The sequence below is a fragment of the Drosophila eugracilis genome, unplaced genomic scaffold, assembly GCF_018153835.1.
Source record: "Drosophila eugracilis isolate 14026-0451.02 unplaced genomic scaffold, ASM1815383v1 contig_47, whole genome shotgun sequence".
NCBI classification, from domain to species: domain Eukaryota; kingdom Metazoa; phylum Arthropoda; class Insecta; order Diptera; family Drosophilidae; genus Drosophila; species Drosophila eugracilis.
This window is the reverse complement of record NW_024573338.1, coordinates 2,498,641-2,526,041: the sequence shown is the minus strand read 5'-3', so window position 1 is coordinate 2,526,041 and position 27,401 is coordinate 2,498,641. Positions and strand designations below refer to the sequence as shown.

The 27,401-nt window shown below is 41.4% G+C and overlaps 12 protein-coding genes across 14 annotated transcripts; 7 read left to right on the top strand and 5 right to left on the bottom strand.

Moving 5' to 3' along the window:
* Positions 1 to 88: 88 nt before the first annotated feature.
* Positions 89 to 1,265, bottom strand: LOC108109427 (fas-associated death domain protein). Its single transcript, XM_017217925.2, has one exon. It carries the CDS (start codon positions 1,082 to 1,084, stop codon positions 368 to 370), a length of 717 nt encoding a protein of 238 aa, XP_017073414.2. The 5' UTR covers positions 1,085 to 1,265; the 3' UTR covers positions 89 to 367.
* Positions 1,266 to 1,544: 279 nt separating this feature from the next.
* Positions 1,545 to 1,649, top strand: LOC108109582. Its single transcript, XM_017218158.2, has one exon. It carries the CDS (start codon positions 1,545 to 1,547, stop codon positions 1,647 to 1,649), a length of 105 nt encoding a protein of 34 aa, XP_017073647.1.
* LOC108109581 (pre-mRNA-processing factor 17) lies at positions 1,650 to 3,598 on the top strand. The gene is made up of 3 exons (XM_017218157.2): positions 1,650 to 2,367; positions 2,435 to 2,913; positions 2,978 to 3,598. Exons 1-3 carry the CDS (start codon positions 1,650 to 1,652, stop codon positions 3,509 to 3,511), a joined length of 1,731 nt encoding a protein of 576 aa, XP_017073646.1. The 3' UTR covers positions 3,512 to 3,598.
* A 212-nt stretch (positions 3,599 to 3,810) lies between these two features.
* On the top strand, positions 3,811 to 6,119 carry LOC108109553 (transmembrane protein 181). The gene is made up of 7 exons (XM_017218124.2): positions 3,811 to 4,439; positions 4,501 to 4,757; positions 4,811 to 4,891; positions 4,954 to 5,053; positions 5,114 to 5,391; positions 5,453 to 5,555; positions 5,615 to 6,119. The coding sequence occupies exons 1-7, from the start codon at positions 3,989 to 3,991 to the stop codon at positions 5,986 to 5,988; spliced, it is 1,644 nt and encodes a 547-aa protein (XP_017073613.1). The 5' UTR covers positions 3,811 to 3,988; the 3' UTR covers positions 5,989 to 6,119.
* A 46-nt stretch (positions 6,120 to 6,165) lies between these two features.
* Positions 6,166 to 7,874, bottom strand: LOC108109554 (NADH dehydrogenase [ubiquinone] 1 alpha subcomplex subunit 10, mitochondrial). Its single transcript, XM_017218125.2, has 3 exons — positions 7,770 to 7,874; positions 6,403 to 7,531; positions 6,166 to 6,339 (listed from the first exon to the last, which is right to left on the bottom strand). Exons 2-3 carry the CDS (start codon positions 7,528 to 7,530, stop codon positions 6,244 to 6,246), a joined length of 1,224 nt encoding a protein of 407 aa, XP_017073614.1. The 5' UTR covers position 7,531; positions 7,770 to 7,874; the 3' UTR covers positions 6,166 to 6,243.
* Positions 7,875 to 8,156: 282 nt separating this feature from the next.
* LOC108109556 (holocytochrome c-type synthase) lies at positions 8,157 to 9,706 on the top strand. 2 transcript variants are annotated; one of them, XM_041819170.1, is made up of 3 exons: positions 8,157 to 8,343; positions 8,403 to 9,024; positions 9,294 to 9,706. In XM_041819170.1, the coding sequence occupies exons 2-3, from the start codon at positions 8,432 to 8,434 to the stop codon at positions 9,547 to 9,549; spliced, it is 849 nt and encodes a 282-aa protein (XP_041675104.1). In that variant the 5' UTR covers positions 8,157 to 8,343; positions 8,403 to 8,431; the 3' UTR covers positions 9,550 to 9,706. The 2 variants fall into 2 exon arrangements, with proteins under 2 accessions (XP_041675104.1, XP_017073617.1); XM_017218128.2 differs by having other exon boundaries at positions 8,158 to 8,309.
* On the bottom strand, positions 9,675 to 12,775 carry LOC108109555. Its single transcript, XM_041819169.1, has 5 exons — positions 11,691 to 12,775; positions 10,927 to 11,627; positions 10,693 to 10,869; positions 10,068 to 10,634; positions 9,675 to 10,004 (listed from the first exon to the last, which is right to left on the bottom strand). Exons 1-5 carry the CDS (start codon positions 12,669 to 12,671, stop codon positions 9,917 to 9,919), a joined length of 2,514 nt encoding a protein of 837 aa, XP_041675103.1. The 5' UTR covers positions 12,672 to 12,775; the 3' UTR covers positions 9,675 to 9,916.
* A 360-nt stretch (positions 12,776 to 13,135) lies between these two features.
* Positions 13,136 to 14,338, top strand: LOC108109511 (fumarylacetoacetate hydrolase domain-containing protein 2). The gene is made up of 3 exons (XM_017218062.2): positions 13,136 to 13,496; positions 13,578 to 13,705; positions 13,776 to 14,338. The coding sequence occupies exons 1-3, from the start codon at positions 13,232 to 13,234 to the stop codon at positions 14,262 to 14,264; spliced, it is 882 nt and encodes a 293-aa protein (XP_017073551.1). The 5' UTR covers positions 13,136 to 13,231; the 3' UTR covers positions 14,265 to 14,338.
* Positions 14,339 to 14,617: 279 nt separating this feature from the next.
* Positions 14,618 to 15,413, bottom strand: LOC108109512 (39S ribosomal protein L35, mitochondrial). Its single transcript, XM_017218063.2, has 2 exons — positions 15,256 to 15,413; positions 14,618 to 15,192 (listed from the first exon to the last, which is right to left on the bottom strand). Exons 1-2 carry the CDS (start codon positions 15,278 to 15,280, stop codon positions 14,681 to 14,683), a joined length of 537 nt encoding a protein of 178 aa, XP_017073552.2. The 5' UTR covers positions 15,281 to 15,413; the 3' UTR covers positions 14,618 to 14,680.
* A 266-nt stretch (positions 15,414 to 15,679) lies between these two features.
* On the top strand, positions 15,680 to 19,766 carry LOC108109510 (MICOS complex subunit Mic60). Of its 2 annotated transcripts, XM_017218059.1 has the most exons (9): positions 15,680 to 16,108; positions 16,368 to 16,585; positions 16,705 to 17,178; positions 17,479 to 17,627; positions 17,688 to 18,383; positions 18,482 to 18,502; positions 18,622 to 18,780; positions 18,848 to 19,136; positions 19,195 to 19,766. In XM_017218059.1, the coding sequence occupies exons 1-9, from the start codon at positions 16,064 to 16,066 to the stop codon at positions 19,370 to 19,372; spliced, it is 2,229 nt and encodes a 742-aa protein (XP_017073548.1). In that variant the 5' UTR covers positions 15,680 to 16,063; the 3' UTR covers positions 19,373 to 19,766. The 2 variants fall into 2 exon arrangements, with proteins under 2 accessions (XP_017073548.1, XP_017073550.1); XM_017218061.1 differs by lacking the exon at positions 18,482 to 18,502 and having other exon boundaries at positions 15,683 to 16,108.
* Positions 19,767 to 20,047: 281 nt separating this feature from the next.
* LOC108109455 (isocitrate dehydrogenase [NAD] subunit beta, mitochondrial) lies at positions 20,048 to 22,964 on the top strand. The gene is made up of 6 exons (XM_017217954.2): positions 20,048 to 20,261; positions 20,421 to 20,468; positions 20,531 to 20,623; positions 21,276 to 21,392; positions 21,446 to 22,027; positions 22,111 to 22,964. Exons 1-6 carry the CDS (start codon positions 20,220 to 20,222, stop codon positions 22,339 to 22,341), a joined length of 1,113 nt encoding a protein of 370 aa, XP_017073443.1. The 5' UTR covers positions 20,048 to 20,219; the 3' UTR covers positions 22,342 to 22,964.
* Positions 22,965 to 23,145: 181 nt separating this feature from the next.
* LOC108109456 lies at positions 23,146 to 26,891 on the bottom strand. The gene is made up of 4 exons (XM_017217955.2): positions 24,182 to 26,891; positions 23,999 to 24,098; positions 23,717 to 23,936; positions 23,146 to 23,621 (listed from the first exon to the last, which is right to left on the bottom strand). Exons 1-4 carry the CDS (start codon positions 24,658 to 24,660, stop codon positions 23,359 to 23,361), a joined length of 1,062 nt encoding a protein of 353 aa, XP_017073444.1. The 5' UTR covers positions 24,661 to 26,891; the 3' UTR covers positions 23,146 to 23,358.
* Between the last annotated feature and the right edge of the window lie 510 nt (positions 26,892 to 27,401).

Below are 27,401 nucleotides of genomic sequence, written 5' to 3'. Positions count from 1 at the left end.
TTTATTTGACATACAATATAAAAATGTATGTTTTTATTCCAACATTTTTGCCCTTTTATTTCATTTGTTTATCGTTGGATCGCGGAAGCTTGTTTTCTAACCAAAAGGCATAAAAATTGCTTGCTTCTTTAAGAGAGAACAATGTATTTAAATTTATCAATTAAAAAAATATAATTTTTAATTATAAAATTCACATTTTTAATATTAATCACACATCATAAAAAACATACAAAGATTTTATCTTTTTTGCAATTACAAAGGCATTTTTTTGGTCATTTGGCTTTCCAGAGCAGACCTTATCTGTAATGGCAGAAGGGAATCACCGTTCCTTATCACTATTTCTAATTGGCCCTATTAAAGGGTTATTCTAATGCGACATTATCTGCTCAACATTCTTGCGCAGATCATTGCGTCCACAATCGGCTAAGGCGCGACACAGGCGAACTAGGAAATGTTTGGGGTCGTGACAATCGTCCTCTTCGATGAGCTGCAGCAATTTCAGGATCTGCGACTTCAGATCATGCGGATATCGCTCCTCGATGTCATCCATGATGCCCTCACCAATGCCCGCCGATCTGCCCAACCGTCGCCAGAAGCGTCCTAACTCCTCGGATATCTTTTTAAAGACAGCCGTACGTTTGTGTTCCGTGAAGACAGCCGGAGTGGTGTAATTTTGGATTGCAGGTGTGGGTGCAGCTACAGAAACTGCCGAAACATGAGGTCTTGTCTCTTGGGGCGATGACAAATGGAGTTGCTGTCGCAGTTCTTCGGCCAACCGAATTTCCTGGTACAGATTTACTGGCGGTTCAAGGAAATTTTCAGGCGGTTTATAGCCATCTAGTGCCTCGATTAGTTGCGCCTGATTGCCGGCCATCCTGCGCAGTGGTTCCACATTGTCCTCGGCCAGTTCGTCTGCCCTTTCCAGGCAATCGATAAGATCCTCAATGGAGCGTATACAATCCATACGTCGTTGCGAGCCAATCTCTGTGACGAACATTTGCTTTAGCTGCTCCACGTCCTCAGTGCAAACATTGATGGCGATCTGCTTGAGGATGTCATAGCTCCAGTGCTTGCCGCCTGTCATTGTTACTAATTTACTTGGATTATGGTCAAAAGCGACGGTGCCTTAAGCTATCCAAAGTTGCCAAGTCCAAATTTTAGCTTCAACTCCTTGTAATATTCAATATGACCGTACTGCCAAACAATGCCTTATCAGCTAGTTATCGGACGAAAAGCCTTATCGATTGTTTCAAAATGCTGCGGAACCTCACTTCATCATGTAAACGAATAGAAAAAATAAATGAATAAAAAATTTTTCATTTTTCTTTGCATTAAAAAAAATATTGCGTTATACTGGTAATTAAAAAAGAATCCTCTACTTTACTTCCACCACCTACCAAAATCTCGACACCGTGCACAACTAGTGTGACCATTTGGTCATAGATTATATCGATAGCTATCGATTATTTTACTACATATATAAATATATATGTTTTGTTACTTTTAACTAAAGCAACTTATACTAAATGTAAACGTGTGGACGAATGGAAATATCCATAAACGTTTTTGTTTTCTTGCTCTATACTCTGGTCGTGATCTACCTTCAGCATTTCGTAAACAGGTACACGGAGTTTGTGCGCAGCCTCTAAATGCTGGGCCTTCAAACGTACGCGAGCTCCTCGGAGGGCGAATCGGACCATGAGGACGGCGCAGCCTCCAAATCGGAGTCCTCCACTCCCATTTCCATTCCCGATCATCTGCTACCCGTGGACAAAACACATTCGCTTTCCACGGCCATCGCCGTGTGTGCAGCACCAGCGGTAGTGCCACTTGGAGCGTCAGCTGTGCCCCGAACTTTGGATCCAACGCTCAAGGAGGTCATCTACAATCCGCGTTACGAGGAGATGTATGCGCCGGTCAAAGGTCCGGAGCACCCGGACCTCACCATGCAACAGCGGGCACCGCGTAACACACTAGCCGGCTACGTGGAGAAGGCTCACATCAACGCATTCGAGTTTGAGAACCAGCGGCGCACCTTCCACACCTACGGCTATGCCTTGGATCCCAGTGTGGACGAGCAGGCTGACGGAAAATCGTATGTCGGTGACTTGCAGTCAGCATACGATGACAATGGAAAAACCGTGTTCGAGGCGCCCAGAGCGAAAAAGATGCGCAAACAGGAGAAAAATGATAATCCGGAAGACATCGAAGGCTTCCTTGGACCTTGGGGCAAGTTTGAGAACGAGGTGTCTGTGGCCAAGCCGAACGAACAGGAGCGCGCTGAATTGGACGAGTTGCTTTCAAAACGGCACAAACGCGGAAGAATCCCCGAAGATAAGCCTCTCGAGGAGAAGAGTACATTGCACAGTGAGTATAAAACATATCAACTGCTATGGGATATAAATCTTAATCTTATATTCTCTATACTCAACAGTCAAGGATGCCTACGACTACCAGGGCCGCTCGTATCTGCATGCTCCACATGATCTGGGCGTAAATTTGAGATCCAATGCACCGCCGCCAAAATGCTTTCTGCCTAAGGCGCATATTCACACCTGGTCGGGTCACAACAAGGGCATTTCTTCTATTCGCTGGTTTCCCAAGACCGCACATCTTTTGCTATCCGGTTCGATGGACTGCAGGGTCAAGTTATGGGAGGTTTACGGCGAACGGCGCTGCATTCGCACCTTCTCCGGGCACCGACAGGCCATTAAGGATATTGCGTGGAACAATAAGGGTACTAACTTCTTGTCTGCTTCCTACGATCGCTACATAAAGTTGTGGGATGCTGAGACTGGGGATGTGGTTTCCCGTTTCACCACACGCAAAATGCCATTCTGTGTAAAGTTCCATCCAGATAATAGCAAGCAACATTTGTTCGTGGCTGGTACCTCCGACAAGAAGATCATTTGTGTAAGTAACCTAAGGTGATTTGAAGTATATCAAATTAATATTATGATTTCTATTGAATCCATAGTGGGATACTCGAAGTGGAGATATTGTTCAAGAATACGACCGGCACTTGGGATCAGTTAGCACCATCACATTCGTGGACGACAACCGTCGGTTTGTTACTACCTCGGACGATAAATCGATGCGCATCTGGGAGTGGGATATACCGGTGGACATGAAGTACATTGCCGACCCGACTATGCATTCCATGCCTGCTGTAACATTGGCGCCAAATGGCAAGTGGATGGCCTGCCAGTCGTTGGACAACAAGATTGTCATATTCTCCGCCCTCAACCGTTTTAAAATGAACCGCAAGAAGACCTTTACTGGACACATGGTCTCAGGCTACGCGTGTCAACTGGATTTTTCGCCGGACATGAGCTACTTGGTTTCGGGTGATGGCGACGGCAAGTGTTATATTTGGGATTGGAAGACTACGAAGATGTACAAGAAATGGCAGGCGCACGACGGCGTCTGCATCAGTGCCCTCTGGCATCCGCACGAGGCCAGTAAAGTGGTCACCGCCGGTTGGGATGGCCAGATCAAATATTGGGACTAAAGGTCCGCTCAAAAAAATCTAACGTAGATAGTTTTAAGCCAAAACGATATGTAAATTGATTGATTATATGGCATACCTATAATAAGATGTTTTACTGACTTATTGTTATTGTCTGGAATTAATCCCTTGGCAGGTCCTCGTTTTAGTTGAATGTAGATGCCTTTATTTACCTTCAGTTGTGATAAGAGTGCGCTTGCGCAGTGCATGGGAAAATGAAAACAACTCGACGGATGGTTCGCCCACCACCACCCAGCCACCCCCACAAGCAAGCCAAAACATATGCGAGTGTTTGGCCAAAATCGATATTTTCCACGAACGGCGCACAAACCTCGAGCGGATAGTAAAAGGGCCTGTTGAAAATCAGGAAAACATATAAATCTAAAAAATTCTACGCAGTTGAGGAGATGCAGTGAAGGACGAACGAAAGGAGGACCCAACCGAGCATCTGCTAGATAGCCGAGAATCCTGCCAACGGCCATGGCCAAGCCCCACTCGGATGCGGATGCCTCTGGCCTGGGCTACGCCTACCAGCTGCCGTCCGGCGGCCTCCTGCTACGCCTTAAGTCGTCCCTCTCGCAGTTCAGTGATTTGTTTAGCGACTTTAGCAGGTACATCTCACCCGCCTATCACCACGATCGCTGCGAGCGGTCCGTCCACATGCGTCTGTACTCGATGCACAAACGCGAGTTCGTCATGGTCTTCCTTGGCTTCTTCACCTGCTTCGGCCTGGGAATCGTCATCGGGTTGACAGGACCGCCCATTACCAGCACATCCACACTAACCGCCCAGCAGATCCTGGCGAACACTTCGTTGGCTCATAGCCCAACGGTCCTAGGAAAAGGACCCTTCGCCATGAAGTCACCGCTGACCACTACATATTCCCAGCAATTGTGGCTGATAGCCAAGCTGGTGACGGACAACAACGATGGTAAACCTTAACTAATTTTTTTAAAACTAACGATCGAATTTACCCCACTGTGTTCGTCCAGATGAACGCTATGATAAGAGTTTCCAGGTCAGTGTCTCCATTGATGGCATCAACGAGCAGCACAAACCGCAGAATGTCCTCGGCTCCGGAGTGGCCCACAACCGGACAAGGCACTTAGTATGCGTGCGGAACGACTGTGAGGAGTTCACGGTGATGCATCTGGGATTCCTGGACTACGCCCACTATATCATCACAGTGCGCTTCTACGGGTTGGAGTCCTTCCACCAGAAGTATAATATACGTAGCCTTACATTTTACGTGAGTGGCTTAGCATTTCCTTTATAATATGTTACTAACTTTTAAAAGTTTAGTTCAAGACTTATAGTCCGGAATTTACGCAAATTGAAATCTGGTTTAGATGCATCTTTCTGCTGTTTACCTTCATCGTTATTGTAAGTGGATTAAATCTATATTATAATGTTATTTTATATAATATACTTGTAAATCTTTTCAGTGCTGGTACGCACACACCTTGCGTAAATATCCGATCTATGATTGGTCCATTGAACAGCGATGGTTGTCGGTATTGTTGCCCCTGCTTCTGCTGTACGATAGTAAGTTCCAGCTTGTAAGTTAATAAATATAAACTTTAGCATGGATATCCTCCCGCCTAGATCCCTTCTTCCCGATGATATTCCTGATGAACTCGTGGCTGCCAGGAATGCTGGACGCTATTCTGCAGGCTACATTCCTCTGTGCTCTGCTCATGTTTTGGCTCTGCATTTACCACGGGCTGCGGCAAAACGAGCGAAGTTTTGTCCGTTTCTACCTGGTCAAGGTGATCGTCGTTCTACCCATATGGCTGTGCGCTATTGTGCTGGCCACCTGGGAAAAGTGCAACGAGCTTAGAGATCCCACATACAGTCACTTTGTGGACACAAAGAACTACAATGTGGGTATATTAACATTAATATTGATTACTATTAAAATTTCAATATCGAAACAATTATCAGGGATTCAAGATGTTCTTCTACATTGCCTGCTGCATGTATGTGCTGTATCTGGTGTTGCTTTTGCTGCGAGCATATACCGAGCTCCGTTCCATGCCCTATTTTGGTGAGAATGATCCTTACATCCGCAATCCATTTATATTAAATCCTTAAAAATTTTCTCAGATATGCGCCTAAAGTTTCTCACGCTGCTTATGTTGTTTGTCTTGTCTATATCCATCACGGTGACCACCTGCCGCTTTGGCTTCGGCATCCTCGAGGATAACTTTGTGGCCTCACTTAACACCACCTATCGCAGTTCGGCACAGTTCATGTGCTTCTATGGACTGCTCAACTTTTACCTGTACACCATGGCGTATGTGTATTCGCCGGATGGGCGCTTTGCCCAGGCAGAATTGGCCGTAACCAAGGATAATCCGGCTATTTCCATGATCGACGACTCCGACGAGGATGTGGTCTATGGCTCCGATGAGGAGTCCCGACGCCCTCTCACCGCTGTAACCGGCGGCGCTGGAAAGAACGACTACGACAGCGATTGATCGGGGTATAAAGATCAGTGGGAGATTGGATTCCAAAATGTTCCATAGCGCAAGCGAGGGTTATAGTGCTAAATTAGTGTACAAAATATTCTCTAATATTATGCATAAATTAAACGAATTTCCCAAAATAATCAATGAGTATTTAAACTTCGCTTTCCAGGAACAACATTTTTTCGATTATTTTACTAGACTGTTTATTAGATAATTAACACATTTCGCCAGATGATTTTCATTCAAGAGAAAAAAGAAAAACCTCTAGATGGCCTCGTTGATGCCCAATTTCGTTTTGGTGAGGAGACCGCCGTCACCCATATCCGCATTATAGCCAGGACGATACTTCATACCAGGAGCCTATATATAAAAAACGAAGGTGTTAAATGGGAATCAAAGGACGAGAATAAGCGCAGCACTCACATTGTACCAGACATCGCGCCAGACTTTGCTGTCGTCGGCGCTGCGCAGCAGTTCTGGAACGTCGAAACGAGGCACATTGAAGTAGTTCATCAGATCGGGCTTCTCGTGGCAGTACTTGATGCGGGCCTCGCACCATTCGGTCTCTAGGGGGAAACGCCAGTCGAGCATCTTCTTGTTGTGAGAGTCTGCCTCAAACTGGTTGAAATCGATGCGTTCGATATCTTCCACCACAACCTCGGTCTCCCCACCAGCTGTCCAGTCGTAAATAAGCAGCTCGGCATGTGTGGAGATGTCCTTAAGGTACTGCTGCTTGTAAAGCTGCTCCACATCGTTCAAGTAGGCATCACTGAACACCTTCGATTGCACTTCGTAATCCACGTTGCGGGACTTAATCTGCTTCTTAACCGCATCTACCGGCAGATCCAGGTAAATAACCAAATGCGGCTTTAGCAGTTCCCCAATGGTGTTCTGACGCAGCTCATTGTACACGGAACGAGCACCACGGGACAGATAACCCTGGCGGAACATGGCCTCCATGAAAACAAAGTCCGAGTAGGGGCTGCGCTCAAGGACAACGCCCTGTCCAGTGCTCAATACGTGCTGCAGGGCATCAATATATTGCGAATAGCGCAGCATGTACATGCGAATCTGGAACTGAGCGGCTAGATCGTGGCTAGGATCCAAGCAAAAGTTGCGTACATCGTAGCTGCGACAGCTGGGCGGCAACTGAGGATCCAATTTCCTCATGTCATAGCCATAGGAATTGATGTAGATCAGGTCCAGATCTACGGCAGGATAGTACTGCATATCCAGCTCATCGGCCAGTTCCTGGGCGAACTTCGACTTTCCAGCAGCGATGGGCCCCTCCACACAGATCACCTTGCTGTTCTCATCAAAACGCTTAGAAGTTTTGTCGAAGAACGCATTGAATACGGTGTACTTTTTGGTCTTGTACGGATAAGGGGCCGCCTTTGGTACCCGGGGACCACCACGCATTGTCTTGCCGGAGATACTGCATCGCTGCTGGAAGGCGGCGGGCAGGGCGTTCGCCTGCGCCTGGAGAAGATTGGGCGACTGTGTCGCGCGGCTGACAAGCCGTACCAGGCCAACGCGGAACACGGCGGTCATTCTATGGGTGGAGACAAATATCAGTATGTTAAATTCATAATAATAACAAATATTTCTGGCCCTCTGGCAGTTTGTGGTTTGGTTACATCACAGGATCACCACTAGTTGTGCGGTAATTTCTGTCCTAAATGTACATGTACGTGGTTGTTTATGATTCTTCCGGTTTGCCGCCAGCTGGAAGCTTCTTGGACTTAACAAGTTATATGGGCTTATAGCCCGAACGGGTCCTAAAAACTCACTTTTCAAGCTAAAAATCGGAAGTCTCCCCAAAAACAAATTCCGGGTAGTGTTACCGGATGGTGGAATGACTTTTTGCTCAAATTCTCACGACCACACTAAAATATTCTGTTTTATTTTAAATTCGAATACAATATTACTTTTATTTTCAAAATTAAAAAAGCATGCAACATAAAAAAAAAGTTCTTTGAAATAAAAATCGTTCTATTTTTTTTTCAATAGAAAGTCAAAGACATTTATTTTTTTTCAGACCACTATCTTACAGCACTTACTACTATACTTATTTAAAATTAATTATAAGATGCTATTGATTTATAGTAGACAAGAGGTATAGTCTCTAACTTTTATTTTAAGCTTTTGCATATTTTGACTTCGCTGAAACCGTCTACTTTCGAGCGATCTGGTAACCTCGGTCACAACCTCACTGCATTTTGGGCTCCAACGTTCTAACAATGAACTAACGAAAATATCAATCAAAATTCTAAGCAACTGGCTTCAAAAACTAATAAGCAAACACCCATTATAGTGACAAAGAGGATTGGGTAAGTCCTGGCTGTGGAGCCTTGCATTTACTGGGTATTTTAAGCATCAGAGTTACGCAACTGAGAACTAATAGGATTTTCCTCGTGACACAGATTTTGTTATTGAGCAATTCCCAAACAAAATGGGCAATATACCAATCAGCCGGGTGCATATGGAGGCCCCCAAGAGCGTACCTGTGGATCACGCCAAATACATGAGCGCTGCTGGTGGTTCCCCGCCACCGGAATGCCCCATGCACCAGAAACAAGGAGATGCGAAATCCGCCTCTGCCGTACCCCCACATCCCAAGATGCAGGCCGCATCTGAGTGTCCAGTGCAGCACGACAACAGCGATGTAAATCCGCTGAACATGATGCCACCGGCCAACCAACAGCCTGCGGCTGATCAACCCTTCCCACTGCCCACAGATCGTCAGACGTCGACCATTCCCAAGGTCACAGAGGATGGCAGTGTCCAATTCTGGCAGTATCCCAGTCAACAAATGTTCTGGAATGCCATGCTACGTAAGGGTTGGCGCTGGAAGACCGAGGACGTCTCGCAAAAGGATATGGGCGACATTATACGCATTCACAATGCCAACAACGAACAGGCCTGGCAGGAGGTGCTCAAATGGGAGGCGTTGCATGCCAAAGAGTGCGGAAATCCTCGTCTCAAAAGCTTTGGCGGAAAGGCCAAGGACTTCAGTCCACGAGCTCGCTTCCGTAGCTGGCTTGGGTGAGTGATATGTTATTTTAAGACTACATTACCAAAGGATTCAAAAAAGGATTTCAAAAAAGTAGGGTCACTCAAGTCACTAGAAGTAATTCATGTCAGTCAGTTTATTACTCAATTTAATGATCTTTCATATGATTAAGGAACAGATAGCACATCAGCTTAAAATATAATAAGTGAAAATGTTGTTCACGTATAAAACACTTTTTTGAGTCTTTTCGGCCAAAGATTTTTACTGAAAAGCACTATAACATTTTATAACTTTATTTTAGATACGAACTGCCTTTTGATAGACACGACTGGATCGTCGATCGCTGTGGCAAGGATGTGCGTTATGTCATTGACTACTATGACGGCGGTCTAGTGGACAAGGACTACCGCTTCGCATTACTAGACGTCCGTCCTGCTATGGACTCCGTGGATAACGTTTGGGACAGAATGCGAGTTGCCTATATGCGTTGGAAGTACGAGCTTTCCGAGAAGTTCGGCGGACGAGATAGCGGCAAAGTGACAGCTGGTAGTGACTAGGAGAAATAGATAGATGATCGGTATCTGTACAAAATCGGCTTAAGTTATTGGATGCGACTGGAGTTGTAGTTTCAAATGTTAGGGAACGAGGAGCGGTTGCCAGAAGGCGTAGGTAATCGCACTAGTTCTCAAATAAACTTTTATTTTGACTTCTAAATATCCATAGTCCAAAGTAGTTTTCTTAAATATTTAAACGTTTTTTTTTAATTTTGGATTTTTTTTCTCATATATCTGGCTCTATATTCCCCTCTAGTTCTGAGTGGAAAATTCATGTTTTTTTTCGTGTGTTCACCAAATGGCGCATTAGTCAAATAAAGAAGATCATCAATACAACAAAATAACTTGTCATAATCCAAACTTATTTTTGTTAGTAGAAGACGAGATTCCGATGTATTAAACGAGGATCATTTTCTTGTATTAAGCCCTTTATGGCAGCCGCTGCTTCAAGACGATCCCTAGAAAACAAAAGAAGACATATATAAGATTTTTATTTAATACATATTGGTTTCATTATTTACTGCTTTTTTGTGCACATGGTTGCCAGTTCATATAGTATGGTTCGGGCTAAGACAGCCGTTTGATAAGATGCGCTAGTGGTTAACGGCTGAAGCAAAGTGCAAATGCTAACCAATTTTTTATCTTTGAATTGCTCGAAATTATTATGGATGTATATGTAGGTTACAGACAGGAGAGATTCCTGCTGGGTTGCCTTTAGAGTTGCTAATAGCTTTAGTTGATTTTCCAAGGGTTTAATGCTTGGCAACATTAAGGCCACCAGGAACTCGAACATCATGTTGATTCCCAACAAATCGTTTGGGCACAATAACGCCTTCCACAACTTATCTGACCATTTCCACCGTTTATGTAACGTGATCAAAGCAGTCGCAATACGTATCTTTCGTCTATGTACATTTGAGTTTTCCAAGTAATTCCTATTATTTTTCGATAGTTCGCTGTTCATGCTCAGCAGTTCATCACACATTTTATTTACATCAAGTTCGTTATCGTCATAGGCGTTTGCTAAAAATAATTGTCGGAAACATTGTTTATCGTCTTTAGGTTCGAATACATAAGCGGCTTCAATTCTACGGGATTGTTTAAAATTTATCATTCTTTTGTATACTAATCATATGAATGACTTACCGTTCATCTCCTGTTAGTATATCCCCTCTTAGTATCATACCTAGCGTAAAATTATACGAAAGTTTTATTGGTTGGTACATTTCAATTTCGAAGTCATTAGTTTGACACAAACTAAGTATACAGTTCTCACGCTCCTTGACATCAAGATTATGTAAGGCGTATAATAATATACCGGCACTAAAAAACTAGGATCTAGAATTTGAAATAAAAATGATTAAATTTATTGATGCTTACGATTCATGAATATATCTCACACGAGATACTAGTGCGGGCAGAACATTTTCGTCCTCAAATTTATGGGCCGTTCCTATAATACTTATTAAGTGTTGAAAGGTGTCGTTGTTACCCTGGCTTAAAATTTCCATGGGATTTAATTTAGAGTCCTTAAGGTCATGCCAATATTTGATGTTTATTTTGACGAAGAGATCAACACAACGCGATTTTAAGAATGACTTTTCTTCGAATGTTTGGCAGCCCAATTTATCAATTAAGTGCTGTTGAATCTTCTGGAGACTCTTACTAGTGAGTACCAACGACGTGTCCACATTGTAAACGGTTCGGTAAAAATCCATGATATCATTGTCAACTTCTTTTTGGAATAGAGATAAACGCCACCAACCATGGTTTTCCTTAGGGATTGTCTGCACTTTCCTTATAAAAATGGGAAAGAGTCTGGTTTTATAAAAGGTATTATATCCAAAAACTCTAGAAGCAAATTCTGGATGTTCATCTACATTTAATAATAATTCGTAAAAATTCTTGTCAAAAAGGTGAATATAATCTGCAAAGTTTGTGCATGCTTCCATTTTAGTTTGAAGTATATAAAACATCCGTGGTAAAAATCTCTCACATCTTATTTTTTTGTCGGTGTTTTTATTGTACACAAATTCTATTATGTTCATATAATCTGCCAAAGTAAGTTTTTCAATTGTGGCCTAAAAAAGGTTAAAAAAACGTTACCAGAAACACCATACTTTATGTATTCAAATTACACTTACCTCGAAAACTGTCAATGTATTAAAAATGGAACTCTGTCGAAGCTCGCTGTTATTGATGGCTCGAATACGAGAGCATAACATTTGGAGCTGTTCTTTGGACACTATTGGAATTCTCGCATGCCTCATTCTGTACAGCCATAGGTGCAAAGGGACTCCCTTCCAGGGAATTTCCATAAAAACGTTTATAAAAACTTCCATATTGGCCGCTTTTAAAAACGGCTCATTATAAATAGTCATAAAGTAATCTGATTCTTCGTAATCGTACAATTCGTTTCTGTTGGTGGCCAAAAGGACCTTATGCAGCAGGTTAAAGCGACACAATTGATTGTAGCCTGATTGCTCCAAAAAGTATTTGAGTGTCTGGAGAAGCACCGGCATACGATCGTCTTGAAGTAGTCTAAGGCACAAAATGCGCAACCAATCCGACCAACGCTCCCCAATATCCGAGTGAAGAAGCCCTAACACGGGTAGATATTCTCTAATGGTATTCACAGCCAAGTCCACTTCTTTCATATGTAGGCTTTCAACGATTCTCACGAAATAGGACAGCTGAACATCATAACATTGCATGGCATCTAGTATGGATTGGCCAATAGCTCCTCCATGTCGGCAAACCAACTCCATTTTGCACATCAACAGGCAAGCAACCCTTCTCTTCTGGGGCTCCTCGGATTCCAAGAGCCTTTGTATGCCGTCAAGTAATTTCAGAATTCTTTCCACTTTCTGTCCATGTAGAATATCGTTTCCTATGGACAAAAGTTGAGTCATCAGGAGCTTTCCATCTACCTGGCGACTAACTGGTGGTATTTTTTCCAACCTTTCAGACATCGGTGAAGATAACAGCTTTATCAGTTCGGGGGTAAATAAGTTTTTTCCACACCCATTATCCTGGAGTAGGTTGCAAAGCCCCAGGAGCATTCTCTTTAGTTCCTCCTCGTTATCCTCGAGAATTTCCACCAGGTCCAACAAAAACTCATCCATTTTGTCTTTTTCGTCGCAGTAAAGTAAACTTTGCTCAATTGGGATTTTTGCAATTTTTAAGTGGTTGGTTATCTTGTGATCGCGATAAGATAAGAAGGCTGATTTGGAAGGAGAACCAGTTTAGAAGGTACCGGAAATACTGAGAAATAATTATAAACTATTGGTAAAAATGTGAAAACAATCAAAAAAATATTTTAAAATTTTCCAGCAAAAAATTACTTTAAATACGTTAGAAAAAGAGTTAAGGAAAAGTGTAAAGTACTTAGAAACATTTTTGGAATTCTTAAATTTATTTAGATTTTTAAAACATTGTGTGTTTTTATAGAAATTAAAGATTACTAATTATTTTGTTTTTACTTGTTAAAAGCTTAAATATTGTAATTATGTGTTTTTTTCCCCTTAGCGGCTTTAGAGGGTTAATCATTGACAGTGTTGAAAAACTCCAGTTTTCATCAGTATCTTTGTTTTTGTCCCCATTACGTGAGAATCGTGTTTGGCCACTCAACTGGAGAGTTAATTGGATAGCCCCGATCATTTCAATTCGAATAAATCAGTCATAAATGCTAGCTGCCAGAATGAGGTTCGTGCAATACCTGCGTAAAGGTGATTTGGCCCAGCGCCTTGGATTCCTTTCCGAGGACCAAAAGTCTCTGGTGGAATTTGCCGGCTTAGAGGGCGTGCCAAGTGATCTGAAGACCCTGATTGCACAGAATCCCAACCTAGAGGAGTTGGCCAAAAAAGCAGAGAAACAGCCACGAATCGAAGTTAACGATGATGTCACATTGCTGTCACCTCTCACCGATCCCGGCAAAATCATCTGCATTGGTTAGTGGTCCTTGATCTTCAAAATTACATTTCAAACTCAATACTTATATATGTATGTATGTACATACAATAACACGGCAGGTCTCAACTATCAGGACCACTGCGACGAGCAAAACAAACCGGCCCCCAAGGAACCCATGTTCTTTAGCAAGTTTAACAACGCCCTGGTTGGTCCCCAAGATAATGTGATCGCTCACTCGGCGAGTAACGTACGTAGAACAAGAGATAACAAGAGATAGCCTCGTCAAGATTATCAAAACTAAAAAAAACTTTCCACAGAAAATCGATTGGGAGGTTGAGCTGGTTTGTGTCATTGGCAAGGTCGCACGCCAGGTGCCCAAGTCCCAAGCCATGGACCATGTCTTCGGGTACACAGTGGCCCAGGATATCTCTGCCCGCGACTGGCAGAAGGAGAGGAATGGCGGTCAGTTCCTAATTGGCAAGTCGATGGACACTTTCCTGCCCCTAGGACCGGCTGTGGTGCACAAGAGCTTAGTGCCAGATGTCTATAATTTGAATCTAAAGACCTGGGTTAACGGCGTGGAGAAGCAGAACGGCAATACTGGCAATTTGATCTTCAAGCTAGATGATGTGATCAATAGATTGTCACAGACTATCACCCTTCTGCCGGGCGATATCATCGTTACTGGAACGCCAAAGGGCGTAGGAATGCATCGCAGTCCACCGGAATTCCTTCAGCCCGGCGATGTCGTCCAGTCGGAAATCGTGGGATTGGGCAAGCTCTGCAACAAGATCGTGGCCCCCTAAGGTTCCTTTTTATTTGTTATATGTTTGTACATATATGTTTTTGTTGTTTATGAAACAATGGCATTTAATAATGAGTTTGCAGTTTTCAATGTTAATTGGGTCTAATTTTCGCATATGGTTTTAAATTTCTAACCAAAATGGAATGAACACTTGTAAATAGAGTGATGCAATTTTAAGCGAACTCTATGTTAGTTACCTAATGAAAATCGTTGCCTTTATAGTTCAAAAAGGGTAGTAAATTGAATGCTTTTATAGAAATTTTATCGGTAGGTGTTGGACTTGTAACCAAACAAATCAAAATTCAGCTTGTTTTACCATAATTGCTCCATTTTGTTAAGAAAACTTCAATCAGATATCGAGAAACCAAACCGCTTATTATTTCAACATTGAAAAATTTTTATTTAACTAAAACAAGGTTAGACTTTAAAGATCTTCGACTGTGTGGCATAGTACTCGTTGCGGCTGTGATAGGGCCTATAGGGGTCGTTGATATAGTGCTTAGGACGGCGCCAGAAGTTGGTGACCATCTTGTCCAGAAGCCAACTCTGCGTTGCGTTGGTAAAGACGTGCTGCTTGAGGCGACGGCGCAGAGCTGATGATTTTTTGAAAAGCTTCTTCTGGCGACCGGAATGGGTGCGTATCCAGGCGCCCCATTCCAGACGCTTAAATCGTTTTAGTACTGCCTTAACAGTCTTTCGTTTTCCCTTGATCAGAGAAAACTTGGTTACGGTGCGTGTGCTTGGTGCTGATCCTGTGGCGGAAAGACCTCCAGGTAGCTGAAAAAACTGGAGCGGTGCGGGGGATGTTAGCGAGGAAGTGGGCAGCAAGCTGGGACGAGCTAATGTCACTAAGCTCGCACGCTGTATCCGCTGGACCAAAGGAACCAGTGATGATGCAGCCGGCGGTTGGCGGCAAACGCTACGCAACGCTGCAAGATATACAAATTAGAGAACCTGTAAGCTTTATACCATACAAACAGACATAAACTTACCGCTTGTTACAAATGATCTTAGCATTTCTTTCACTTAAGTTAGGAAAACCCAAAATAAACTTAGAATTCCATAAAAAATCGTAACTACTCTTCTTTTTCTCTAGTCGCGTAACAGCAGCTAGTCAGCTGTTTACCATTCGCTGCGAATCAAAGAAAGTACTGGTGAACATTGAGTTTACTTCCCAGTGATTTAAAATGATAAGGCGTGCCTATTTCATAGCTTAAAAAACTTACAAAAAAATATTTTTATAATATCCAAGGTTTTATAACCGGTCAACTATTTTACCTTATATGGCCGAAGACCTGTGAACAAATAAAATATCCTCCATAACTTGAACCAAAAAATTATTATAAATTTAATAACAACAAATATGTATCTAGTACGTGTTTAACAAACAAATGTTTTTGTTAATTTAAATAAAATTGTTTGTGCGGTGACGTACCTAAAAAATTCGTCAAGCGCCCACTAAATCAAATGTATTCAAACTGGATATCGCATAGATGCGTATATGTTGCCAATACTTAACTTATTAAAACACCAAACAAAATTGAATGAACAAATTTTTGTGCAGCCGGTGAAGTATCAAGCGAATCGAAAAGGACGAGCAGGACGCAGGAGACGTATGCGTGTGAGTGTGTGGGATGGAAGAGGAAGCAGCACCAGCACTGGCCAGCCATTCACCCACCAACGCTGACGCAGTCGAGCCAGCTTCGAACGAATTGGGCAAAATTTAATTTACGCCGCCGGGACCTAAAATTAACGGGAGCCGAAGGAGCAGGAGCAGCAGGATCACAGCAAATCAACACCATGTATCGGCTAGCGGTGCGAGATCAGTGCAAGTGCGCCCTGCAGGTTAGTTTTAATTTTGAATTATTCTTCAGCTGTTTGATAACGTGAAAATCGATCGTCACGTTGCCCCACACCCCCGCGTGCCCTCAAACAAGCTGTTGGCGAAAATACAACAAGAGGCGCTGGTTATGTCATCTTCCCAAGCCCAGGAATTGTGCGAAAAAGCTCCATAATTCCAGTTGTCCATGGACATGGGGGTGTCTTCGTGGGTGGCCAACTCCTTTAAATGGTGGAAGTAATCTGTTTTTTTCGATTTCCACAGCGTACGCTGCAGCAGTCGACCACAAACAACAGGCAGTTCAGCGGAAACAGCAGCGGAAGTGGGAGCAGAGAGCAGGGAAGGCGGGAACAGGGACAGCAAGGATATCAAGGATACCAGGGCCTGCCGCCGCCACCGCATATGCGCGAAGCTGGCTTCGGCAAAGTGGTCCTCTTCGTCTCCCCATTGGCAGCCGTCGGCGGAGTCATCACCTACGCCAAGTAAAGATTTTATATTCCTTAAAATGCAGAAAATTGATATAGAAGTACCGTTCATTACCCAATTTAGCCCGCAACAGGTCTAGAATCTAGAAGCTTATGATATAAAACTCCATTTGCAGATACGACTCCGACTTTCGCAAATTGGTGGAGAAAAATGTACCCGGCGCCGGTCCCATTATCAAAGTCGCGCTGCAGGAGGAACCGCCTTTCAAGAGCATCACCAAGAATGTTAACGACCAGATTGACAAGGTCAAGTCTGGTATCGAGACGGTCTCCTCCACCGTGGACTCGGTTACCTCAAAGGTGACGGGTCTGTTTGGCAGCAGTGGCGATGATAAAGCCAAGAAGTCTAAAGCAGATCAGACCAAGGCCACACCTGTCGAGGAAAAGAAACCTTCAAAACCGAGCGAAGTCAGCAAGACAGAAGCGAAACCTGTGCCTAAGCCGGAAACGAAAACTGCAGTTGCTACGCCTATTGCTAAGCCTAAAGAAGATCCTCTGCCACGCGAAGTCGTAGAGCTGGAGAAGGCCATAGAGCTGGCTGCCCAACTGGCCATCAAGGAATACAGCACCGCTATAGGAGTTTTGAAGGGGTAAGAATATAATCTAAAGCTGAGACTATCTTTGTAAATAGTTTAAAAAGGAGCTATAAAAGGAAAATTTTTTGTACAAAATCTATTTTTAAAAAATATTGGAAAGAATACTTTGTATTAAAAGATTATTTCGTCACACAATCGTATCATGAGGATTATGCATATGTTAATAATAGCTATCTCATAAATAGGTTTTTCAAATCTCATAACGCAAATATAAAACATAAACAAATCACTTACTACAAAGCGTAGTATTGGATTTAATAGTTATAATCGTAATAAATTAAATTTCGCTTTCAGCTTTAATGACGATGTTCGCAAAGTGGTGGACAAGGCAGTAGAGAATGGGGAAAACTCTCTTTGGACAACGTTGAAGAATCGCGCTAGTGCAAGGGATACAGCGGTTGCTACGGCGGAGCGAGCAGCACGTGAAGCTCAGGAGAAGATCGGTAAGCTCTGCCTTTCTAAAAATAATAAAAAGTAATGTCAACCGTCCCTCTTGGATATAGTTGCGTGCGAGATCGCCTTGAGTGCTGCGGCAACGGCGCAAAACGCAAAGAAGGTGGAATCGGTGCGTGACAAGATCAAGAAGGTGGTGGACCACATCGGCAACGTCAAGGATGACCTCTACCGGCACAAGGATACTGCTAGCGTATCGGACAAGTACTGGCGCAATGTAGAGAAGGCGCGCAACTATTTTATTGACGAGATCGAGTCCATCTTCCCTGGCCTCAGCTTGGCAGATAAAAAACTCAACTTGTCAAAGGAAGACCTCGATTTGTTCATCCTCCACGCCTACACCCATGTTCTGGCTTACCAGAAGGAGTTACAGCGCCTGCAAACCGATGGTGAACTGCGTCTAAAGCGTGCCATTGACTCGGTTCGGGGCGACAACGATTCAGAGGCTCTGCGCGCCCAACTGGAATACCATTTGGAAGCCGAGCGTCGAAAACTGGCCGTGGAAAACCAGAAAAAAATCTTCCACATCCATGCTGAATCCGATAAGCTGTTGCGCCTGCAGCTCAAAAAGCAAGCCGAGGCCCACGCTGATCACATTAAGGATATTGTGGCCCAGCGGGAGACGGATCTCACGCGTAGCTTCAAGCGTGAGCTGGAGGATAAGCTGGCCACAGAGAAAGCCAACTATAAACTACAATTGGCTGCTATGCTGGGCAAGCTCCGCGGTATGGACGCGGCTTTAGCAGGTGAGTTTTTTTGTTAAAAACTTAAGCTTAGCTAGTGGTGTAGTCTTGCTAGAATTGTAATACATTTAACAACCGTTTAAAACATGCTGCTATTTTAGAGATAGAGGATGAGTTCCAAGGTATTTTAATAAATTTATAGTAATTGTATCGCCTATTTTTGGAATTCAGTTATGTTATTATTTTTCACAAAACTCGATATTCGGTTCTTGTTAGTCAACTTAATTCAAACGTTTTTCAGAACGTGCGGATGCAGAGCGTACTGCCAATCAGGCGCAGGCCTTGTGGGCCGCCTGCCAAGCTCTGTGGGCCTCCGTGCGAACTGCTACTCCTGGCGTACATTACAAGGAGAAGCTGCGTCCACTGAAGAACGAGCTCAATGCCATTGCCAAGGTGGCAAGTAAGTTGGAAAATACATTCTTGACAAGTTTCCTAAAAGCATTGGTAATTTAAATCCTATTTATTAGAGGGCGACGATCTGGTGGCAGCTGTACTAGACAGCGTGCCCCAGGAGGCTCAGGAGCGTGGTGTCTACCCCGAGGATGCGCTGCGCGAGCGCTTCCTTAATGTGGAACGTGTGGCGCGACGACTTGCATTGGTGCCGGAAGATGGAGCCGGCCTGCCCATCTATTTCCTATCCTATCTGCAATCGCTGTTCATTTTGCGACCCGATAATCCCATATCTAAGGACGAACTCGAAAACAAACCCTTCGACTACAGCAAACTAGACACCTACGATATCCTAAACAGGGCCAGGTAAGGAGTCTTCAGTAAAGTAATACCAAAAATTGACTATTTTACAATTCAATAATAGGTACCATGTGGATCGCAGCGACTTCCTGCAGGCTCTTAAGTACATGAACCTTCTGCAGGGTGCATCTCGCAAAATTGCCGGCGAGTGGATAAAGGAAGCCCGTCTCATGCTGGAGACGCAGCAGGCGGCCAACACTCTGATGGCCCACGCGGCTGCCAGCGGCCTCTTGTATTTGTAGACTACGTCCCATACCTTCTTCCTCCAGAAATAAAAGGATATACTTATTATTTGTTATTCGTCCAGGAGAAGACGGACGGAAAGCCACTAAACGCAATAGATAAACATCAATATGTAATTTGTCCAATTAGAGATCACAGTTTAAAAACAAAACACTTATATATATTTGTAAAATTTTGTTTAGTTTCAATTATACAAATTATATATAGAGAAAATCCATTATTAAAATATATTTTGGGCCGTCTTAACATTGAAAACTATTAAATAATTCTGGATCTGTTTGAAATTCGAAACGTTCTTATGGTGTTATTTAAAAACATTGTGATTAGTAAAAGCTATTAGTTGTTTAATTTATTAAATAAAACAAAAGGAAATAAAATCCAATGGATAAAGTATATAATCTAATCTAATTTAATTAATTAAATTTTCTTTTAAAATATAACACATTAAATATAATAGTAACTTTTATTTAGATTTTTGAAATCATAAAATGTGTTTCCTAAAAGAAAAGTAGGCAAATCAAAAATAATCAACACGCTATTACAATATGTTTTCCCAAGAATATTTTTAAATAATTATAAATTTTCGTTACTAATATTTGCCCGCCAAAATAGTATTAGTTGGTCGTTAGCCAACACTCGCCACGCCCGTTCCGTCGTGGATGGCTTTTGTCCCAGCCCTGGTAGCCAGAGGCAATCAGCTGGTTTGCGTGGTCGATTTGGTCCTATTGAAATTTTCGGTTTTGGCACCGGAGCAAAAATCACATCGCAATCAAATTTCCCGTGCCCACAGGATATACGTTTGATTTTTGAACAAAAGCCGGAAGAACTAGCGAACCGAATAGCAAAATGTCGATGCTGGCAAGAACCGTTGGACGCACTTTCATGCAGGTAAATGCTGATCGAGTCCGGGTAGCTCTTACATAAACACTTGCCCGCGACGCGCTATGCGAATATTTCAGCACTGGGGCCTAGTTTTTTTTCTCTTTTTTTGAGGTTATAATCCTAGCCAGCTCTATACCTAACTCCATATAAATTACTTTGTTTCAGGCTGCGGCTGCACGTAGTCTGCACACCACGTCGACGCTCCGTTATCCGGTGAGTTTATGCTTATTTTGAAGGCCCTCAAAAAGATAATATGATTGTCTTTTGTCCTCCAGGATAGCTACGCCGCCAACAGGACCACCTGCACACTGGTTCCCGGAGACGGTGTGGGTCCCGAGCTGGTCTACTCCCTCCAGGAGGTTTTCAAGGTAATTATAAATCTACCATCCTGACCTCAGTATCAGCAATTGTCGGTCGACAATAACATTTTGGATTCATTGATTAGTTGATTAATTCCTCATTCAATAACTTCTACATTCTTTATTAGTAAATCTTGTTTCTAAAATTCATTGATTTAGAAGACGTCAGCCTTCAACATTCATTAAGGAAATCGTTTTGAAAGAAAATATACATCATATTTTAGACAAAGAGCTTAAATGTATTATTATAAAATATCACATATAAAACTTATTTAGTTATGTCAGACTTGAAGTTTCTATATAATTGCAATTTTTCAAACATTCATTATTTGAATCAATATTGGTCGAATTGTATTTTGATAATATTTTAATTTTCGTGATCACGAGTGTTTTTGAATTATATAAATCAAAACAACCCAACTTATCTACATCGTAAAGATATGTGATAAGTGGCTACTTAAAAATATTTGTAGATTTATATGGGGCTTCAACTTTAAAGTAAACCTTTAAAAACATAAAATAATTAGTAATATTATTTAATTCTTTAAATTCCAACTTTTTGATCTATCACAAAGTGTGCTACTAAAAAATTCAGAAATTAAACACACATATTATTTTTAAACAAAGTAAATATGCATAATAATCTTATCTTATCTTATAGGCAGCCAGTGTTCCCGTTGATTTCGAGTGCTACTTCCTCTCCGAAATCAATCCCGTGCTGAGTGCTAAACTGGAGGATGTGGTGTCCTCGATCCAAAAGAATAAAGTGTGCATTAAGGTGAGCGTGGACAAGATTATATATTATGTCAAATTCTAACAGATCTCCTCTAGGGTGTTTTGGCCACGCCCGACTACAGCAATGTGGGTGACCTGCAGACTTTAAACATGAAGCTCCGCAATGATCTCGACCTCTATGCCAATGTGGTGCATGTCCGGAGTTTGCCCGGCGTTAAGACACGCCATACTAACATCGATACTGTGATCATCCGTGAGCAGACCGAGGGCGAGTATTCGGCTTTGGAACACGAGTCTGTTCCCGGAATTGTGGAGTGTCTGAAGATCGTTACCGCCAAAAAGTCCATGCGTATCGCCAAGTTTGCCTTCGACTATGCTACAAAGAATCAGCGCAAGAAGGTCACCGCCGTGCACAAGGCCAACATCATGAAGCTGGGCGACGGCCTCTTCTTGCGCTCCTGCGAAGAGGTTTCCCGGCTCTATCCCCGCATCCAGTTCGAGAAGATGATTGTGGACAACACGACCATGCAGATGGTCTCTAATCCCAACCAGTTTGACGTTATGGTCACTCCCAATCTCTATGGCGCCATTGTGGATAACTTGGCCAGTGGTCTCGTTGGCGGTGCTGGTGTCGTGGCTGGTGCCTCCTACTCCTCGGAGACTGTGGTCTTTGAACCGGTAAGGAAATTCTTGAATAGATAACCAGAACTACAAGAAATCCGCTCTACGTACTTTTATTTAAATCCGATTTCTGATTGCAGGGAGCACGTCACACCTTCGCCGAGGCTGTGGGCAAGAACGTGGCCAATCCCACTGCCATGCTGCTCTGCGGCGTGAAGCTGTTGCGCCACATCAACCTGCCAACCTACGGCGAGATCATTCAGAATGCCATCAACAAGGTTTTGAAAGATGGCAAAGTACGTACTAAGGATCTGGGCGGACAATCGACCACGCAGGACTTCACCCGCGCCATTATCCTGAACATGTCTTAGGCCGTGGACACCACTGTTATCGCCAGCGCGATCAGCAAATCGTCTCCATCGTGGGCAACAACGTTGGCACTTATATATTCAAACATTAGACAGCTTCTGTTGTTGCCACAGCTAAATTTAAATTGTTGAAAACAAAGCACACACCTTAAAAGTTAATAGTTTCCTTGATGTCCAATCTTTTTTTATTTGTACCAATGTCTTTTGAGTATTATTTCTGGCGAATATTTAAGTTTAGTCCAATTGAAACGCCCCCGAGACCCGCCCCGAATCCAAAATCGCGAATCCTTTAGTTTTACCAATTGGCAGTAATACATTGATCCTTGATTATGTTGTAATTATTTACGTATTATTTTTCCCTTATTTTGATTTTTGAAATTATCCAATTTTATAGCCGAAGCATACTTTATGTTAACATTGTTAAAAAAACAACAAAAAAAAAAAAAAAAACAAATGATATTGCTAAACCAATTTAACTGATAGCGGACGGCTTTGAGTGGACCCACTCCACTGGAGCTGTGAGAATGATAACAATAAACTCAAATCTAAATTAATTATTATTTAAAAGCCAATGTCAGTTTGAGCTGTCTAAATTTTAAGTAATACAAACAAAAGAAAAACAAAAATATTTTATAATTTTTCTTTGTGAGCTATTATCATGGATGAGGATGTCTTAGCAAGGCAGCAGTTGAGCGACCAATCTTTCTGCAGGCGTCTGCAAGCTTTCTTGGACAGTGACTAGATTGGTTACCTGTAAAGTACTCAGGAAAAAAATTTCTAATATTTCCCAATGAATGAAAGAAAGAGTTTTCCCAATGCTAGGAATTTGGAGTATATATCTCTGATAATATAACCCTTTGTTTTCAAATCCTAATACCTAAACCAAATTCAGATTTTTTTAGAAAACCAAATACCAATTTTATAGAAAACTCGAAATAAAATATAACCAAAATACCAAACTTAGAACACCAAATGTGATGGAAATGATTCTGGAGAGGCTCTGGCCTCTTCCATAGCATATTATCCGCCCTTCGGCTTGGCCAGCTCGATGAGTCGTGGTGAGGCCTTGGCTTTCAGGGCCGCCGGTGATATAGCAAACGGATTCTCCCGGATGTGTGTGTTCTCGAACTCCTTGGGCTCCGCCAGCTCCTTGATGCGCGTGCTCGGCTTGTATTTTAGGGCATTTGGGGCTATACCAAAAGGATTCTCCTTGACATCCGTCAGTCCCTGGTTGGCATCCCGCGAAGTCAGCGGTTCGGACATCTCCTTGATACGGGCACTCGCTAAGGGAGGAAAGTAAGTAATCATTTTGAATAAATGAATAAATGAAATGGAAAATTGAGGAATTTCTGGAATATTTATGATTTGATGTACTTACGCTTGTAGCGTAGGGCATTGGGCGAAACCTTCTCGGGCGTCTCGTTGATGTGGACATTCTCTCTCACTACTGGCTGGGATATTTGCTTGATTCGCTTGCTTGCCTTGTAGTCCTTCAGCTGGGAGGTCAGCTCCCATTTGGGCTTGATCTCCTCCAAGTAGGCCTTGGGACTTGCCAGTTGCTTTAGGCGCGCATGGTCGTATTCCCCAGCTCCTCGTTCCTAAACAAAATAGTATTATTAATATTACCTATATTATTAAATATTTTGTATTTATCATTTACGAGTTTTGGAGGCTTTGGTGTTTTTTTCGGTTCTGCCAATTTTTCGATATACTTTTCGTGGCGAGCCAACTGCTTTTCCGTCTTCTTCTTTTTCTTCTTTCTAAAATTAGCAGAAAATTAGGGAAATATTGATATTAACATCGTAATATAAAAAAAAATTACTAGATTGTATCTAAAACTTACGGCTTAACCAGTGGCTGGGTATTCGCTAGGCGACTGTAGAGGGATAGATAGCTGTAGCGGAGCCACCTGTTTAGGATGGACTCGCCGATGGAATCTCCAGCTAGAATGGCTGTTCTTCGCCGTTGGAGGAGACGGCGGACCGTTGGCAGAGCCAGTTGCTCGGTGCGGGTGTGACTTTGAGCATCGCAAGGACGAACCATTTCGATGGACTTGGGAAAGAGACAGGCACATTTGGGCACATAGCGACAATAGCGACGAACTGGAATGGCCATCTCCATTAGCCGGCGACGCTTGACAAACATTCGTTTATGGCGCCGCATCAATTGGTTTAGCTCCTTGCCTATATCCTTCACGAAACACTCGGCATCGTAGGGTATGGGATCCCGGATAGGACAGCAGTCCGGACGGACACAGTCTTTTAGCTTCAGGCAGGTGGTGACCTCCGGGCTGAGATCACACTTTAGTCTCTTGATGGTCATTCTAAAGGTTTCCGAATTTGGCGGGCTTAACTTTGCAAATCAATTTAATTTGGTTTGGTTTTTTTTTCTCTTTTTTTATAAAAAACATTTACTTATATCTGAACAAGTCGAAATTTTTGTAGGATTTGAATAAAATTTCTGATTTGACAGAAAAGGGAATTTTTTTTTTGGTTTCTGGAAATTTGAAAATAATAGTAACTCCATTAAGTCTTAAACCATTTTATATAATAGTACCTTGACCCTTTATAATCCGATTTGAAAGAAAACAAGTTCATAATCTTTAATTAATGTTTTATTGACAGTATTCATAAAAATACTGAGAGTATGCTCCAAGTTCACATCATTACAAGTTAATAGTTTTGTTTGGGGGTTTGTATTTCCTCTGTCCCTCCTCCTGCAAGTTTAGTTTGGTTTTTTTATGACAGTTATTGTATACACCTGCTATATTCTTGTTTCATTCTGTTCACATATACACAAATCTTAACTTTTCCTTAAGCAATTCTTTTTGCCCATATCTCCTTGTCATCCTCAACTGACTGGTCTGTTTTTTGTTTTATACTTTTTTACAATGTTTTTGCCATACATTTGAGTGTTAGGTTTCGAAATGTTTTACTTTTGTTTAGTGTCAGCTTTTTCTTGTTTGTTTGTTTGTTTTTGCAATTCAATTGGAATTCAGCAGTTCAGCACATGTTTTTCTTCTCCGTTGTTGTTGCTTGTTGTTGTTCTTTCAATATTATTGGCTTCGAATTTAGGTATTTAGATATTGTTTGGTTTACAAACAAAATAACTATAAAAACTAAAGTGATAGGCATAATGTTAATAATAATAATTGTTATACACTCACATCGAACTTATGCAATACACTCATACATACACAAATATGTACTATAAATTTGAATTTAGCATTTACTAGGTCGTTTTTTTTTTTGTTGACAAAAATTTTGCTAATTTGAATTTTTTCGTTATTTTCTTGTTTGGTTGTGTTTTTTTTTTTTGTTTCTTAGTTTTCTTTTTCCGTCATTTGATATTCGATTTGTGTGTCGATTTATTATTCTTTTTTTATGTACACAAAATGTTTACCGCCAAAGCGAAATAATAATTAGATCTATGTAAATTAGTGGGTCTCTTTCATTGCCATCGAAATATGTTTGTTTTTGTTTTTACACTTAATCGATTTTTGTTTAGTTTAAATTTTCCTTGCATATCGTATACATTTTTTTGATCTTAGAAATACAATTTTAATCAGAATTTATCCAAAGTTTGCCTTGCCTTGCCTGAAGTATTTTCTGCATTTCGATATTTTTTGTTTGTTCCTTTAGATTTATTTTTGACACGTTAAATATATATAATATATATATATATATATATAGTTTACCAAAAGGGTTGCTCCTGCTTTTATGTACACACACATACGATTTTTGGGTTTGCATAATTTAGTTTAGTAGTTTCACAATTTTTTGGATTTTGATATTTATTCTCGCCTCTCAAGATATGCCTCAAACTTTAGTTTTTAATTTAGCAGTGTTCTTTTTTTTGTTATTTAATTTCTGTTTAAATCATTTCTCCTTTAGTTGGTCCCTGAAGCTGTGTTGAGTTTAGATGTACGATTCCTTTGGCTCGTCTGTGTTAGTTAGTGCCTTTCTAGATTTTGTTCTTGATTTTGGTTCGGAATATTCCAAAGTGGGTTGGAGCCAAAAACAATTCTCGAAAGTGGTGAGAGTCAAGAACTTAAGAAGTGAACTGAAAAATTGAAATTAAATTAAGGAAAATAAAGTTTCAATTGCCTTTTGTTGTTATTCTGTTTGTTGTTGTTGTTGTTGTTATTGTTGGTAATTGCATCTTGTTGTAACTGCCAATTGTTGTTGCTCATCATCTTGCATGTGAAAATGGAGCAAATATTGGCCATGTTAGAAGGGTTCTTAAGCTCCTATCACGGCCAATATTTACTTTGGGCTATTGTTTAGTTTATTCGTATTTTTCTGTCATCTGTCAATTATAACTATTGCATATAATGGTATTTAAGTAGCTTGTTGCAATTGTTAGACTGTGCTTAATTTAATATTCATATTTCTTTTTTTTTTTCACTTATTTTCTGCAATGTGTGAACGGAAAGCCTCCTTTGGTGTTTGTTAATAAATCAATTCAAACGAAAAAACACAAATTGTTTAACTAAAATATTTTTCATTTTTATTAATAAACGTTTAATTCGTAAATATATATTGTATATATCTGGTTGTTTGTTTGTTTTTTTTTTGCGTTTAAAACATAATAAGTAAATAATAAAGATAACGAAAATTATAAACTTAAACTAATGTGTGTGTGTCTGTGTGTGTAATATAATAACAATTATGCACGCCTTACTAAACAGAATTTTTGTTTTGCCTTTGCTGTTGTAAAATATATTAATTTAAGGTTTACAATATATTTGTTACATTTACTTTTGTGTAAATCAAATTAAGCGAAATTCTTGTATTTTATGTTTATAAATTACTTAGAAAAATTAAACATATTTATTTTGGATTTCTTTTCTAACGCAGAACAAAGTAAATTTCACATCTTTTGCTGCAGTTTTTTAAAGTTTTTTCTTCACTTTTTTGTTTTCTGTTTTTTTAAAAATCTCTCGGTTTTTTTCGTGTGTCTTAGCTTTAATGCTAAATACACTTGCTGTACTTATGGGCTATTGCTAATAATAATGCGAATTTTTTTTATTTGTTTATTGGCTTTTGTTTTCCACTTTCAAA